At 43.7% G+C, this 17647-nt stretch overlaps 1 protein-coding gene and 1 long non-coding RNA gene across 2 annotated transcripts; both read left to right on the forward strand.

The window, feature by feature from the left end:
- Positions 1 to 1970: 1970 nt before the first annotated feature.
- LOC311024812 (IgGFc-binding protein-like) lies at positions 1971 to 17407 on the forward strand (the record flags this gene model as incomplete). The annotated part of the gene is made up of 31 exons (XM_084027392.1): positions 1971 to 2025; positions 2116 to 2249; positions 2454 to 2790; positions 5519 to 5764; positions 5900 to 6001; positions 6584 to 6713; positions 6906 to 7026; positions 7148 to 7480; positions 7711 to 7882; positions 8171 to 8268; positions 8675 to 8805; positions 9031 to 9140; positions 9318 to 9532; positions 9619 to 9813; positions 10007 to 10086; positions 10558 to 10815; positions 11177 to 11295; positions 11518 to 11714; positions 11815 to 11953; positions 12301 to 12483; positions 12819 to 12964; positions 13250 to 13596; positions 13813 to 14036; positions 14528 to 14669; positions 14897 to 15227; positions 15571 to 15687; positions 15831 to 15938; positions 16112 to 16307; positions 16395 to 16658; positions 16850 to 16992; positions 17171 to 17407. 31 exons carry the CDS (start codon positions 1971 to 1973, stop codon positions 17390 to 17392), a joined length of 5595 nt encoding a protein of 1864 aa, XP_083883518.1. The 3' UTR covers positions 17393 to 17407.
- Positions 10122 to 10525, forward strand: LOC311025062. The gene is made up of 2 exons (XR_014598361.1): positions 10122 to 10195; positions 10397 to 10525. It is a non-coding gene; the product is annotated as an uncharacterized lncRNA (long non-coding RNA).
- Positions 17408 to 17647: the final 240 nt, after the last annotated feature.

Consider the following 17647-nt stretch of genomic DNA (forward strand, 5'->3'; position numbering starts at 1 on the left):
AAGCAATGGGACCGACAGACATACAGACGATGAAAGCGATGGCAGTGCCCCTGGTTTAAAGGCATGAGAGATTTACAAAGGGACATATAAGAAAATACACGTCTCTTGTTGTTGTTGTTGGAAGTTAATCTTAAAAAATTAGATATGTGATTGATAGGGAAGTAAGCTCAATTAAGGTGAGGTGTCTACAATATGTGACAACACATTCCCTTCAGCGGAGTAAAGGCCTGGTGAAAAGGCAGGCAGAAGGCCGAAGTCTAAAGTGCAATAACAAAAATAAGAAATACAACACGGTCAATTCCTGTGTTAGTGGTCAAGTACACTCACTTTGCACAAAAGCATCTCATCATCATATAAGCTATCAGACTAATTTAGAAGTGATCATCTCAACCTTTGTGTCCTTAAGATAAGATGAACTGCAACTGTTTGTCAAGCAAGGTAATGTATCTGGTTCAATGTGTTAAATGAACTCAAATATCGACATTTAACTCGCATACCGGTAGTTTAAAGAAACGTATGATGCCAACTTTTTCTTTGTGAATTGTTTCAGTGTGAATTAGGAAAAGTAGCTGCAAATGAAATAATGTCATAAAGGACAGGAAAGAAACAAATATCTCCTCAATTGGGGCATTTACATTTCTTCTATAGGAATGTTGGTATAAAAGGTGGAAGGTGGAAGCACACAGTTTTTGATTATGGGAGAGACAAGATTGTCTGTTAATCGTATTATTTTATTTCATTTTACCTATTTATTTTTCTCAAAAATGCAATTTATCATTTATTTTTTCACAACGTTATTGTCTTCTAGGAAATAGCTTTATACCCAAGCCACTCCACATGCATGACCCATCTTCTTTCTGTGTTGGGGTTTAGATAGAATGTATCATATTGTTTGTCATCGTTGCATGACCAGTGCGTATATTGTAAAACAAAATGTGCAAGTCATGAAAAAAAACAACATCTCAGCAGAATTACACGACTTAGACGAGAAAGGACAGAAGAGGACTACATGGAAGAGATGACGTTCATGTATTGTTTCCATGTCTGAGTGATAATGTCAAACAAATCACATTGAGTCTCCACCTTTCACATACTAACTGTTATTGCAATAACCACATGACAAACAAAAACACACCAAAATTCAATATGCTTTTCAATCAAACAGAATGGAAGACCAGTGTGTGAGTGTTTCTCTGTAAACGCCTCTGTCTCTGCCCCACAATCTCACCGGTATAAATATCCCTCCATTGTGCCTCATTCTGAAAACTGACCGTGGTCTGCTACAGGTAAAGTATGGATGCCTTTGGTGATAACTGGTGGCTGGGGAACTAAAGCAAGAGATCACATTAAGACATTGGATCTTGGCTACATTTAATAAGAATGTTAAGGATTGGTTGTTGTCGAAAACTTTATCCTGAAAGCTAGAAAGCATAGACCTTTTCAGTTGTTGTGTTGATTCTTATTTCTCTATTATTATGACTCAATATTATGACTATTATTATTATTATATTATTATTATTATTCAGATGCATTTGACATCTGAAATCTCTTTTTTGTTTTTCCAAATGTGGTGATTCATTCAGTGAGATAGTGACAGTGTGGGCTCCATGGTAGCTCGGACAGCTTGACAGAGTAGCAGTTGGAGGTTAGCTTTGCTAGCGCCTTTGTGAAGGGCCAACTGCTCCAGTGATAGTTGAGCTCAGAACCTTACAGAACCTCGGTTAACTTCCCCATTCATAGGCCATGCGATGCCTGTTCAAAGATAACGTTACCATGTAAGTCACATAGCTTAGCGAAACGCGACCTTACTACCTAGCTAACATAAAGCTACATCAGGAGGAGTTGGCCCAAGTTAATGTCAGATGCTAAATTTAAGGACAAATATGTTGGTTGCATGCCAATTTTCATGATGTAATATTATGTATATTGGTTTAAAAAAATATTTGTGTCTCTATTTTTCTCTATCAGCCATGGATTTAAGGCCTCTCACGGTGTGTCTGGCTGTGTGTGCTGCACTCTTTGCAGGTAAAACTGTAGCAGCAATATTAAGGTTCAATTCTTGGTGATGATTTATTTGATGTTGCAAAATCTCATCTCGTATTCTCTTCCCTCCAGTATGTCATGGCTATTCTACGGGAAAGGAGTTCATCACATCATTCCTTCCCAATTTCCAACCTACTGCTAAAAGAGATCACACACTCCATGTGGTTTTGACTGCTCAGGACTGTGAAGCCAATGTTCACATACAGGTGAGAATCATGTTTTTGAGTCAGTCCAAAAAAGTTGTAATGACAAGTTGACAAATACAAAAATATGTGTTGCAATCTTATGTTTTGACAAATGTTACCAAATGTCATGTATTTAATTAGCAACATTCATACTCTATAATAATATACATTTAGCAAAACTTTACTTTTCATTACTCAAGCATATTATATCTTTTATATCTGTAGGTATCTTCGGTGGGTTACTCGGAACAGCTGAAACTCTCTGCCGGTGAAAGCCGTTGGGTTTCTCTGCCATGTGGAGCCGAGCTGCAGAAGCCATTTGTAAATGAAAACTCAGCGGTTCGGATCTCATCTAGTGCTGCAATCTCTGTGGTCTCGTTCAACCAACGTGACGCCACAGGAGATGGTGCTGTGGTTTCCCCAATAGAGCAGCTGGGTACTGACTACTTTGTGTTCACACCTCCAAAAGGCAGCCGCCGCATGGACAAGATCGCGGCTATCGTTAATGGCAAAAGCCAGAACCGGATCACAATCGTGACTTGTAGCAATGTGATGCTGAAAGGTAATACTCGGATGAGGCGTGGGAAGGCAGTGACGATTACCTTGGCACCCTATGCATCCTACCTTCTACGATCAAGCAGATCCTTGACAGGCATGCGGATTCGGTCTCAGCAGCCTGTTGCAGTCTTAGCAGGCCACCAGTGTCTGTCTTTGGGTGGTAGGTGTGAACATGTGTATGAGCAGCTCCCCGCTGTGGCGAACCTGGGTAAAGAATACATGGTACCCCGGACCACCGAATGTAAGTCCAAGAACTTGGCAGTGATCGTAGCTGTTGAGGACAACACTATGTTGGAAGTGCACGCGGCCGTACGCGCAAGGAAACAGTTGAGTTCATATTATTACTTACAATATACTGTAACAGTCAAGGCTATCATGGTCTGTCTTTCTGTCTGTCTACACATCCATCCATTCCCATCTCCTACAAAATAATGTTCCCATATAACTAAACTGCATTCTCAATAACATTTCAAGGGAAAAGTATTTTCTGTCAGATTACGTCACAATTTAAAATGTAACACTCAGTTAAAGTTGTAAATCTATACAAAATGCCAAGAAACAACTTGGTTATGTTTAGGCAACAAAACAACATAGTTAGGTGTAGTTAAACATCATGGTATGGCTTAAAATAAGTAATGATATTCTTGGGGTAAAACAAGACAAATTAGGGCTTCACACGGGACACAAACAGCAGCCTCCTGGGTGAATGTCCCGTGTTGACCAGCCCTAACCCCTTTCTTGTGTAGATTTAGGATGACTATGATTGGAAACACGTATGTTAAACCCGAAGGGTTTCCAGTAGAAAATACCTTTCCCTCAAAACGTTATTTCTGCTGGTGTTTTGTCTGTTTGGTCTATGAATCATTAGATCATCAATTAGTTAATTCAATCCAGAAAACGAAAACAAAAATATAATACATCATGTCGCACACCAACAGGATACTTCGGAAAGCTGGAACCGTCACCTTCAAGAAACTGTCGTCAAAACATCCAATGGTTATCAAGAGCAACAAGAAAGTAATGGTGATGCTCCTGAGCAGCAATAAACCACATGACCCATTCCTTTTAACGGTGACTCCTAACTGCAAGCTTCACACTGACTGGTCTGTGGAAACAGTGGGCGGACTTGAAAACACTGTTGCTATTCTGTCAGAGAGAGAGGGGGCAGGCAGTGTGAAGGTATGTCTGAACAAAGGAAATTGCAGGACACCTAAGTGGCATCACATCGTGTCAGATAGGCGCTTTGTGTGGGCCAATGTAGCCGTGGGGACACAGCAGGGTCATGTGACAGTTGAAGGTGATGCCCGTATGACAATCTATGCCTACGGTGGATCAAACCGCCATGGATATGGTACTGCTGGAGTTTATTGTCAAGGTACACAAACGCGCACACACACACAATTGTTTACATGTGGCACTAATCCTCTTCCGTACAGTTTGTTTCTGGCTGAAAAGGATTATGAGAGTATGATGTGTTTGTGTTTCCTGTAGCTGCCCCTCCTCCTCCTCCACCACCTGCGGATCCCTGTGATAGCATGAAATGCCGAGTAAAGGAGCGTTGCGTGAAAGGAGAATGCGTCCCTGTTTCTGTGGCAACATGTCAGGTGCTCGGCGACCCCCATTACAGGACCTTTGATGGCCGATGCTATGACTTCCAGGTAGGATGGGGAGTAGATCTCTCTTATCTCTCTCAGGGACCAACTGTCATGAGCTGTGCTTCTACAAGGTATATCCTCATAAAACCTGCTGCCATCGCTATCAGAGCTGCGAAATGGCAAATTTAGAAGACAATGATATGAACTGACAGCTTAATATGTATTAGTTGGTAGAGATTATCACAATGGGAGTGCTGTTACAAGCACACACCACACCTACAAACCAACCAACCGGCCGTAATACCGCACGAAATCTGTGCAAACATAAAGTTTGTTCTTTGCTTTAGTTGGCCAATAACAATCATCTTTTCTTTCAGGGTTCCTGCAATTACATCATGTCAACAGTTACAAAGGGGACGCCTGGCCTTGAGCCTTTCACTGTGACAACCCAGAATAACAACCGTGGTAGCCGTTATGTTTCCTATGTGAGGACTGTAACTATCAGTGTTTACAAGCAGACAATAACCATCGGCAGCCACAAAGGAAAAGTTCAGGTAACAGATCTGCTGCCATCTACTGTAACAAGCGATGAATGCAATAATCAATGTTCAAATATATATATATATATATTTCACCACTGTATATTCACCACTGAATATAATATATAATTCTCTGTTATTCCCTTCAGGTGAACGGAGAACTTCAGTACTTGCCCGTTAGTTTGTTGGGCGGTAAGATCTGTATAAGGCAGAGTGGAGCCTTTGCGCTCTTCAGCACTGACTTTGGCATGAATGTAAAATATGACTGGAACACAATGCTGTACATAACAGTGCCTTCGTCCTACTATCAACAACTCGGAGGCCTCTGTGGTAACTACAATGGAGACAGGAGCGACGATCTGCCTGAACAACAAGGTGAGGACACAAAGGAGCTCTTCATTACTCCACTATATCCTTACACAGTCCGCAGCTATATTAATGCTCTGGATTTCGTAAAGAACACCGTGAAATATTTTGATACAATCATTTAGTTCTTGAGCTTTTTAAATTTCTTGTTCACCCAGATGTCCAAATTTTGTGATTTGAATCATTTAAGTGCTTTCAAGTCAAACAGAAGTTTGCTCTCTGTCCCTTGCAGGCTCCAGCCTCTCTGCAGTGCTGAACATGATCCAGAAGTGGAAGCTGAAGTCGTCCGATCTGTTCTGTTCTGATAACTGTGCTGGAAAGTGCCCCCAGTGTTCAATCGAGTTGCAGAGTCACTACCGCCGTCCCGCACTCTGCGGGATCATGGTAAAGCCAGATGGACCATTTGCAGCCTGCCACAAACAGGTTGATCCCTCTATGTACATGGACAACTGTGTCTACGATGTCTGTTTAAATAAAGGTAAGCCGCTGTCTGAAGATGTTCACATGTCACATATCAACAGAAACAATGCATTAAAAAACTGAAGAAATCTCAGCCTCCCTGTATCTACACTGCCATGAGTTCCTGTGAGGAATGTTGTGTCCGTTTGTCCAGGTGCACGACAGGATCTCTGTGCCAACCTGAAGAATTATGCCGATGCCTGTCTGTCAGAAGGAGTGAAAGTCGACCCTCAATGGAGAATGATCACCAAATGCGGTAAGTCACTGAGCAAAATATTGTTCCTGTAAACAGTGTCAGGACTGCAAGTGTCATTGGAAGTTTCAAAGCCAGATATTTGGGGTAGATTGATTCATTTGATTTTTCAAAATAAATCCCCCCACCCACATCCGATGGAGCCTTACTCGTTTTACGTGTTCTTCAAAAATAAGGCCATGGTATTCCACCGGAGGAGGCGGGGCCACCACTCTTTATGGACTTTAATGAGGACGTGAGATACTGCAAGAAATGCAGCTTTCTGCATCGTGTCCTATGTGCAGCAATGACAAACATTGACCAAAAATTATTTCAAACAAATGACTTCCCCATTCAGTAGAGGCAAAGTTCCGTTTCTGTGGATCTATTTTTTTTCTTTCATTGAACATGAACAAGTGAAAAACCCCATATGGAAATACAAAGTACAGGATGGGGACATAAATGTACAATGCTCCACTTGAAATATGTTTTAATGATTCTGTGGCATTGTCAGATTGGTTCTCCCAGACAGGAACAAAGATTTTAAAATGTGATAATCAAAGATGATCTCCTTTCTCCCCTCCCCAGCCCTTCCTTGTCCAGCAGGAAGCCATTATGAGGCTTGTGGTTCCGCCTGCCCTGCCACCTGCACGTCCCCTGACACTCAAATTCCATGTCCAACCGCCTGTGTGGAGGGCTGCCAGTGTGATGAAGGAATGGTGCTTAGCGGAGACAAGTAAATGAAATAGAGCTTGTCAATCTGCTCACCAACCTGCCTGAAATAAATTTTATAAATCACTGTCAAAATATACCTATACCTCAATGTGCTAAATATCAGCAATGAATAATAAAAGAAAAAAAACACAGGCGTGGCCGACTGCTTCATATGTATGATGTATTGTATATAATAATTGTGTGTGTGTTTCAGGTACGTTCCTAAGTCAAGCTGTGGATGTCAGCATCAAGGCAAATATTACCCATCAACCGTCACTTTCTGGGGGGATAACACCTGCACAAGCAAGTGTCAGTGCAGTGGAGGGGAAGCCAAGGTTGGTGTGTGTGTGTGTGTGTGCGTGTGTCTGCAACATTTAACTGTGTGCTGTTCTTATCTTCACTCCGATTCCTTCACTGTGAACTGATCTTCTGTTCTGTTCCCCCCGTCTGGTGAAGTGCAAAGCCGTGACCTGTAAGAAGAATGAGCAGTGTGGCGTGAAAGACGGTGTCAGGGACTGCTACCCAGTGTCCTATTCAACATGCATTGGCTCCGGAGACCCCCACTACTTGGGCTTTGACAAGCAGCGGTTTGATTTCCAGGGCACATGTACCTACGTCCTGTCTCAACTCAACAAGGGAGGAGACTCATCCCTGGAACCATTCAAAGTGCTGGTCAAAAATGAGAACAGAGGCCAATGCAAGACCGTGTCCTACACCAAGTCCGTCTCTCTTATTGTGTTCGGTAACATCACCGTCAGCATGAGTCGTGCCACTCCTGGGATAATGCTGGTAAGATTATACCGTCTACTGTGGAATTAACCAGGGGTCACCCATGTCAACCCCATATGACCAAACGATTGCTTAGGTTTTTCAGACAGTATCTGACATTAGTGTTACTATGGGATTTCGGATGCAGCGCATGTCATTTTTCAGGCTCTTCATCAAAAACTAGTCATATTAGCTGAAGCAAGTCACAAATGCACTTTTTGGTAATGTGTCCATGTGTCCTAACCCCTCAGTTGAACCATCGGCCAGTGAACCTGCCTTATTGCATGGATGATGGCAAGCTCTCCTTGTTCCGCCGTGGCTACTTTGGCTTTGTGACTACATGTTTCGGTTTGACGCTCAAATTCAACTGGAACAGCCACATCAGCCTGACTCTGCCCAGTTCATACTCTTCTTCTACAGGCGGTAAGTTGGTTGGGCCTCACAGGGGGTTCTTTCGTCATAGGGTTTAAATACTGGGGCTTGTATCACAAAAAGCAAGGTTTTAGATCACCATGGTCACCAGTGATGTACAACTAGCACTATTCTGACCTCATGAAAGAAAGCACATGATGGTATTTCCCAAATATGTTAAACTTTTATCATTGGCTTATGTTAAGTTTCAAATCATCATAAACTGATCTTCCGTCCACAATTATATAGTGTTTATCTGATGTGTGGATGCTGTGGTTGTTGCTCGTTTCTCTTTCTCAGGTTTGTGTGGAAATTACAATGGAAATCCTGGTGATGACTTGGCGAAACCTGATGGCCTCCAGGCTGGAGACATCCATGCCTTTGGACACAGCTGGAAGGTGAGACTGAGGGTTTCAGTGGATGTCATTTTTTTTCATGAGGTGAAAAACCCCATTAAGTCATATACTGTAGAAATAAAAGGCCCAGGAACAGCTGTGTTCCTTCTTCAGCCCAACATGGCAGACAGAATAGTGTCTACATATGCCTGATGGACAAGTGGGAAGAAGAATAAAGTCACTCCCTAACTCCAACACTCTTACATTGGGAAAGATTTGGGCTTGTTCTTGTTGTTAGTCTCCTTAGTAATTACTGATGTAACAAAAACACATCATGCCACATGTGTCATTCAAAATAGGAGCTAGTGCTTTAAACTCACCATATCAAATAATGTCTTCATATTATTATTATTTTATTTATGTCTTCAAGCTGAATAACTCTTTCGCATATGAACGTCATTGAACACAGGCAGGAGGAGACCCTGGCTGCACAAGTGACTGTCCCGGTGGTAAATGCCCAGAGTGTGAGCCTGCACTGGTCACACGTTTCCAAGAGCGCCGCTACTGTGGCATCATCGCTGACAAGAATGGACCATTTAGGTAAGTACTTCTGCAGCCAGAGTGACACAGAAAGATGGGGATTTATCACAGAGCTCACATCCACAGGAGGAAAAGCGCAGAGACAATTAAACTAATGATGCTTTTGTGCATGCTGCTGGCTCTGTCGCCACAGACCATCTCAAATATGATTAATGCATTAGTATACTTTTTTGCTTGTTAAATGGTGTCTACAGACTGTGTTCTTCTGCAACTCTGCCCATACAGACAGTGTCACAGCAAACTGGACCACACCCCCTTCCTCAATGACTGCGTCTTCGATTTGTGCCTTTACCAAGGCCATGCCTCCGCCCTCTGCAACAGCCTAACAACTTACAGTACCGCTTGTCAAGAGGCAGGAGCTAAAGTGGAAAGTTGGAGATCACCAAATTTCTGTCGTAAGATACCTAAAGTGCCCTAAATGTACTTTAAATATTCTTGGCCAGTGAGAGGTTCTCCCTCTATTGTTTCTATTGAATATTTCTTGATTGACTCTGTGTGTGTCTCTCTGCCAGCTCCATCCTGTAGTGCGAACAGTCACTATGACATCCGTGCCCCCCCCTGCCAGCTGACCTGCAGCGGTCTGACTCCCCCCGAGGGCTGTAACGCACAGGAGGAGTGCACAGAGGGCTGCGTGTGTGACGATGGATTCATGCTGAGTGATGACAAGTGTGTACCTCTAGCAGAGTGCGGCTGTCAGTACAAAGGAGAGTACTACAAACACACACAGGTAATAGTAATATATAATGTCAACTCTGTAAGTAATGTTTCTACCTCTTGTGCCACCACGATGACTACGCTCTGCTCTCGTCTCAGGTGTTCTATCCAGAAGGGTCATGTAACGTCCGTTGCGTATGTACAGAAGGTGGACAAGTAGAGTGCGATGATAAGTTCAGCTGTTCAGCCAATGAGCAGTGTGCCGTGAAAGATGGTTCACCCTCCTGTTGCCCCAAAACTGTCGGTTCCTGTTCTCTGAGTGGAGTCAGGGAAGTCACCACCTTCGATGGAAAGGTAAATTACATTTACAGTTATAAAGTGTGTTTGAATCTATAGCACCAACAAACAAACCATGATTGTTTAGCTGCCTGACATGCACATTTACTGTTTAGGTTGCCTCTCACAGCATCGTGGTCAGCCGCAGCGGGCAGATGTTTTCAGCAGAGAGACAAGATAGATACTAACTGTTCTATGTTTCATCCTCTAGGCATATCCTCTCTATGGAAACTGTTATTTCAAATTGGCAGAAGTGGAGGAGAAGCAAGGAGGGATGGAAGGCTTCTCTGTGTATGTGCGTCAGCAAACCAATCAGGATGGCACCGTCACTCGCAATGTAGAGTTCAAAGTTTGCAACTTCGAAATCGAGTTGGAGAGCGGGGATGTTTGGGAAGTCAAGGTATGACTGACATTTCGTTGCTTGGAAACACTATTCACACTTTTGTCTGCCAGAACCATCCTATTTAATGTAAACATCGACGCAAAAAGAAAGTTCCTCATAGAAGCTTTAATGTGTTGATCTGTTAATATAGATAACAACAGCCTTAATACTAGACACCAGCTCATGTAATGAAATGCTTTGTTCCCCTCTATGTCGCAGGTTGATGACATCAGAGTCTCCCTTCCTCTGTCACTGGATGAAGGAAAAGTGCGAGTACATCAAAATGGCCTCCACATCGTCATCGAGACCGACTTTGATGTGAAGATGTCCTTTGACACTGTGGCGGGCGTGTTCCTACAACTCCCATCCACCTATCGCAGCGCAACACGAGGTCTCTGTGGTAACTACAACGGCGAACCCTCGGATGACCTGGGAGGCAAGACGCCAGCAGACATAGCAGCAGCGTGGGTCGTGAACCAGCACAACGCCACATGTGACACGAAGATTAGCGATACAGAAGATGGACAGAAGGTCCCAGAAGCTGAAAAGGCCTGTAGCATCATCAAAAACCAAGATGGCCCATTTGCAGGTTGCCACTCAACAGTTCCCCCAACTCTCAGCTACGATGCTTGTGTCAGGTAAGGAAATAATATAAGTGTTGCATTATATACTTTAAAGGCCTTTACCAAGTTGTTTTTCTTCATGCTATTAATTCACACATCTTTATATATATTTTTTAAAATATATACTCCTGAGGAGTTATTAACATTTCAGGTGCACTCACTTTCACTTTTACCTGCTTTTGTTTCTTCACCCGTCTGAGCGTTGGAGCATTGTCTCCATGTTCTCAGGTCTCAGCCATTAATTTAGCCATCGGTTTGGTTTATTACTATGATAGAAGTTTGAGACGAAACCAGAATTATCTTCACCAAAAACATGAGCTTCTGTGAACGGCCAGTTTTTGGTGTTTCCTGTTACTAAATGAAAGTTTGTTTACAGGGAGATGGCCAGAGGCAAACTGGACCAGGACATCCTGTGTCGTAACATCCAGAATTATGTTGCCTCCTGCCAAATAGCCGGCGCCAAGATAAACAAATGGAGGAGCGACAGCTTCTGTCGTAAGTGTGATCTGATTGGCTGTTGCTCGCTGGTGCTAAAAGATTATCCACATAGTTGGTGCAGCCTGTCATTCCTTACATCTACTTAGCTTATCTAATACTCATCAAATCTTCTGATACAACGCCACATTAAATGTGCCAAATTATAAAACCAGACCAAACAAACGCTGCTACAAAATCTGTCAAATCTCATCCACACTGAGCCTCATTTCTTTCTTCCAGCTTTGAAGTGTCCATCAGGAAGTCACTACGAGCTGTGCTCCTCTAGCTGCTCCTCCACCTGCTACTCTCTGGAGAAGTCTGAGCCCTGCCCAGTGTGCCAGGAGGGCTGCCAGTGTGACGAAGGCCTGGTGTCTGACGGCGACCGTTGTGTTCCATTTGAGAAGTGTGGCTGCGTGGTGGATGGACAGTATTATAAGGTAGTAATCCTTGTCGAGTATGATATATGGTGTGTGCACAAGAATAGCCATGGACAGACACATCAATGGCCCTTGATTCCGTCTAATGCGCTCTTTTCAGTCGGACGTAACAGTGTTTCTGGAGGACTGCTCAGAGAGCTGTGTCTGCTCGTGTGGACAATTCAGCTGCAAATCTGCAAACTGCCCCGCGAAAACAGAGTGCGACAACAAGGATGGAACAATCGGCTGCTACTCCACAGGTGAAATACTTACTGACTGACTGATCTTTTGAAGCTCGGGTTGGGAAATATTCAGTTTTGTTATATTTGTAGAAATTCTCTTTACGTCACGTGACAGCAATCATTTCATGACATGCACTGACAAAAAGGAAGGGGGTGGGGGTTGTCTGGTATCTGGGCTGTTGCAGGTCTGTAACTGTGAGAACTAATTGCTATGTTCATTGTTTAACTTCATAATGATCATTTAGTGGCCCTGGAGGGAAGTCTGAAGATACAGGGTGTCTTTTCATGGAAGATTTACTGCTGTTCACTATTTTCATTGGAATACTGATAGTGGATGTGTGTCTGTATGTGTGTGCTTCGTCCAGACCCTTGTGCTGCGGTTAGGTGCCGGGCAAAGGAGCACTGCGAGGTGTCAGAAGGCCAGGCAGTTTGTGTTGCTGATTCCAAGGCTTTGTGCTGGTCTTTCGGCGACCCACACTTTAACACGTTTGATGGCTGGAGCTACTCATTCCAGGGAACCTGCTCCTACGTCCTCGTCAACACCACAGGTACCTCCCCAAGACAGGAATTTCTGCATGAAACATTACTTTAACGATGAATCAATTGTAAAAAATAAAAAAATGTATCCACTAATCGACCAATTTTACAGTCTAGTAGCAATAAAATACATCACTATCTCCATAATAATGCAGTGCAAGTTGAGCATCTTGCAATGTGGGTGTTTGTTGTTGTTTACTTAGTATACACATTATGTACAATTACAACTTATTGATTTAAAGGAGATGAAAGGCTGTAGATCTGCGTCACACACATGCAGTTGTTAAAAAGTTGACACTCGGTTGTCTTGCTTGCATTAACATGAATCATCCGGACTCCCCTTAAGGTGCTGACCCCACTCTGCCCGCGGTAGTCGTGACCACCAAGAACGAGCTCCGTGGGAACTCTGAAGGCTCCTTTGTGCGTTCAACCACTGTGGAGATCTCGGGCCACAAAATCACCATCCCAAGAGGCGAGAGAGGCGTTGTACTGGTGGGTCTGACTTCACACTGCCAACCTTTCAGGCTCTAAGCTACACTGGCAATCTGATCACAGGAAAAATCTGATTAAATGTTTGTTGGTTTTTACCTAGTCTGAATATATTTTCAAACATTTTTTTACTTTTTGCCTTTCCCTTTAGTTCTTTCACAACCAATTCCAAATTTCCTGTTGATGATCATTTAATTAATTAAATACTTTCATCTTCGTCAGCGATGTAAAATCATCATCGTGTAATAAACGTTTAAATTCAGCGCCACTGTCTCTCTCCCTCTCTAGGTGGACGGCATTAAGGCAATGCTTCCCGTCTTCCTTGAAGGAGGCAACATCTGCATAACACAGGCTGGATTGAGAGGCATACTCCACAGTGATATCGGCCTTGAGGTCACTTTTGATTGGTCAACACTTGTCATGGTGTCTCTCAGCAGCAGTTACTATGGTAATGTCGCTGGGCTCTGTGGAAACTACAACGGCAAAAAGGAGGACGAGCTGTCATCCCCCAGCGGCAGCATGGCTGTTAATGTGACAAAGTGGGCGGAGTCATGGGTCGTCGAGGACAACGACCCCTTCTGCTACCACTTCTGTGATGGCGTGTGTCCTCAGTGCTCTCAGGCAGATCGCACAAAGTAATGTTTTGTCATACTGAGTTTTATAGTAACTTAAACTTCACATATTGCAGAAAGTGAGATTTCCATGAAATTCTCAAGTAAAAAACAAGTATCTCAAAATTGGATGCCAGTACAGTACTTGAGTAGACGTACTAGAGACATTCCACCTCTGCTTATTGTCCTGCATATTTTCATATGAATAAACTGACAGTAAACCCATCTGCTCCTCTACAGGTACACTGGTCCACAGTACTGTGGGCTCCTGAGCAATAAGGCGGGACCTTTCAGCAGCTGTCATAGTCGCGTGCCTGTAGATGAGGTTGTGTCAGACTGTTTGTATGATGTCTGCATCAATAACGGACGCAAAGAAGTGCTGTGCGAGGCCCTGAGCAACTACATGGTCGAGTGCCAGGAAGCTGGAGTGTCTGTGTTGCAATGGAGACAAATGATCGGCTGCCGTGAGTTACATACAGTACATTTTTAATATCTCTATATATTTGTAAAATATATGTATGTATAAATATATGTATTGTAAAATGACTCACCCATCAATATACATCCGAGAGCAACGGTGCAGCTGGATTTCTTCACTCATCTTCCCTGCGTCTTAGAGAGACGCAGCACAGGGAGAAGCAGGACACCCCTGTTGAAAGTCATAAGTTAAATTTAATATTGAATGTTTAATGAGTCTAGTAATATAAACATTACATTGATGCAGATCTCTGGTCTGTGTCAATATATTTCATACCCAAGGATGGACCAGCAAATCTGGTCCAGGTTTTATTGATGCATTTGTTAAGAATTTCATACAATTCTGGATTAATGCATGACATAAAATTTAGATCTACAAACTAAATGTCCGAGACTGGATAGAGTTGGCCACTGTGTGGCGATGGCCCAGACTGTGAGCATCAACATAACATCTCTAATTCTCTCCGTTTGCCTCCAGCTGTTGAATGTCCAGCCCACAGTCAATACAAAACGTGCGGCTCAGCATGTCCCGCCACATGTGGTGGTCAGCCAGAGGTGTGCACTAAGAACTGTGTGGAAGGCTGCTTCTGTGACCCCGGATATGTGCTCAGTGGACAAGAGTTAGTACATTTTCATACATTCGTAACAGAACTCCTGACATCACATTGTTTTTTTCCCGCCTCATAAAGAAATGTTTCCATGACTCTTCTCTTCTTCTATTGTCATGGTAGATGTTATATTCGGCCCTGAAAGGCAGTATCTCTCTGTGTCACATGCCTCCATATAGCATCAGTTCTGAAGGAGTTGCATGAATGACTTGTTATTCTGCTTACTTTGTCTTTGCCAGGTGTGTTATCAAGGAGAGGGGCTGCGGCTGCAACCATAACGGCCGGTACTACCTGCCCGGCACGGTGTTCTGGACCGACTCTCAGTGTAAGGAGAAGTGTACCTGCGATGCACAAAAGGTGACATGCAAGCCCCACAGCTGTAGAACTGGCGAGAGTTGCGGCGTGGTGGACGGAATCCAAGACTGCTATCCAACCACCTTCAAGACTTGCTCTGCATATGGAGACCCACATTTCACCACCTTTGACGGGAAAAAGTTTGACTTCCAGGGCAACTGTGTCTACAAGATGGCCAGCTTGTGTGGAAATCCTACAGATCTGACACCCTTTGAGGTGAGCCGAGGGCAAGTTCACTTCAGATTTACACAATAAACTGTGCATGCACTGTCCATTGAAATCAACACAAGACCAAGCAGAATACTCCTTTGCATGTTTGCTCTTTCCCAAAACCCAACTGAAGCTCTGTTATCAATACTTTTAAGTATAACATTAAACATAGGACTTGACCTGACGGAGGATTTTCACATTCGTATTCACATTCCCGAGTCATTCAGTGACCCCCAACTGGAAGGAAAAAAAGAGTCCTGTCTTTTATCACAATTATCACTTTGAGTTGTTTATCTTTCCCTCTGCTGACCTCTGCTCTCCTCTTGTCCTCTCTACTCCTCCTTTGCAGGTCAACCTGGAAAATAACAACCGTGGCAGCAAAAAAGTGTCATATTCTAAAGTGGTCACTGTCAAAGTCCATGGCAACGTATACACACTTTCAGTCGACTATCCAGGCAAAGTATTGGTGAGAAACACACACACGCACACACACACACACACTCTGAGTGTGCAGTGGGAATCAAACATAGCTGTCAGATTTTCATACCGAAACTTTTATATGCAAAGGTAATTAATAAAAGTGTGTGTGTGTGTGTTCATTGTCTACAGGTGAACGGGCTTGAAAGATACCTGCCATTCTGCAATTCATCCAGTCTATCAGATGTCCGAGTTTATCGCAGACACAGAATGGCTGTTCTTGAGACAAACTTCCTGAAGGTACAAATACATGTTCAGTCATTTATATGGTAGCCTATATGCAGTAATACACTCTTTGCAGTGTTTAATAGGTATCTGTTTCAGTGATGTGTGGTGATAACTTTAATGCTACTACCAATATGTCTCTGCTTGAACTTTGACATTACTTCTGCTTTATATTCACATTGTTAAAGGTCTCCTTTGACTTTGCGAGTGCAGTGAGGGTGGATCTGGCCACTAGCTATCAAAGCGCCACCTGCGGTCTTTGTGGAAACTTCAATAATAACCCCGCAGATGACCTGACGTTGCCCGATGGGAAGTTGACTTCCGACTGCAACGAGTTTGGATCGAGCCAGTGGGTGGCGGACTCTGAAGGCTGCAGCCGTGACTGTAAGCAGCTGATGTGTGACTGACATGCAGCCGTACATGTAAAGGAACTGCGTCTATAATGTGTGTGTGATGCCTTTGTGCTTCCAGGTAGCAACTGTGCTCAGCCACTCCCCGACAACTTCCAACCACCCAGCTACACATCGGTCTGCAATATCATCACAGCGAGAGACGGACCCCTGTCTGACTGCATCGACCGAGTAGATTCCAAGCAGTACTTCAAAGACTGCGTCTACGACATTGTGCTCAACGAGGGCAGGCAGCAAGCGGCCTGTGACATCCTCAGCGACTATGTGGAAGAATGTCAGAGAAAGAACGGCTGCGTGAAGCCATGGAGGACGAGGCACCTCTGTTGTAAGTAGGCTACTCTAATGTTTGCGTCTGGCAGCCTTTCCTCGCCTTCTGTCGCTGATGACACGTTTGCTCCTGGATCGTACCAACACCTGCTGATAAAGATTACAGTTTGCTATGTGCTCACTACTGCAGTGATGTGGTCACGTTTTGTTTGTAATCTGAGTACTAATCTGTGTGTGTGTGTGTGTCAGGGATGGAGTGTGCAGCCAACAGCACATACAATATCGCAACTCCTGGCTGTCCATTGAGCTGCAACGCTCCACCTCCATCCGGCGAGTGTAAAATCTTACCCAGTGAGGGCTGTGTGTGTAACCCTGGTTTCCTGCTGAGCGAGGTAATCCCCCCACATTTCCTCAACGACATGCCTGAGGCACCCTTCTGGCAAAAACTTAAAAAAACAGAACGTTAATCAGTGCACATGCAAATACTTGTGTCTACTATCATTCACAATTATTACATTCAGAAGGCCCATGTAACTGTGACGTTGCACTGACTGATCTTTGACCTTCCAGGATCACTGCGTGCCACTGGCTGAGTGCGGCTGCACCTTCAACGGTCAGTACATCCCTGCTGGCAAGAGGTTCTATGCCGACGACGACTGCCAGCGCACGTGTGTGTGCCACGGAGGGATGGTGACCTGCAAGAGCAAATCCTGCGGAGGCCATCAAACCTGCGGAGTACGCAAGGGAGTGAGGGGTTGCTTCGGCAGCCAGGGACATTACCACAAAATGTAATAGAGCGGGAACAAATGCATAACTTCTTCTTCTTTTGATTAACTCTATCTCTTAGGGAGAATATATCCAGTATTGTGGTGTTTATACTGTAAGCTATCCTTGCAATTACTGTTACTACTGTTACAACTAAAAGCACTTTGTTTTTACATACTGCCTTTATGTCTAAACTGTTTGAGAGATGCGAGATTTGACTTTACGGTCATTTTGGAGGCTGCAGTCAAATTGTATTATATCAGAAATCTTGACGACGTTTTT

The sequence above is a fragment of the Eutrigla gurnardus genome, assembly GCF_963514095.1.
Source record: "Eutrigla gurnardus genome assembly, chromosome: 14".
Taxonomy (NCBI): domain Eukaryota; kingdom Metazoa; phylum Chordata; class Actinopteri; order Perciformes; family Triglidae; genus Eutrigla; species Eutrigla gurnardus.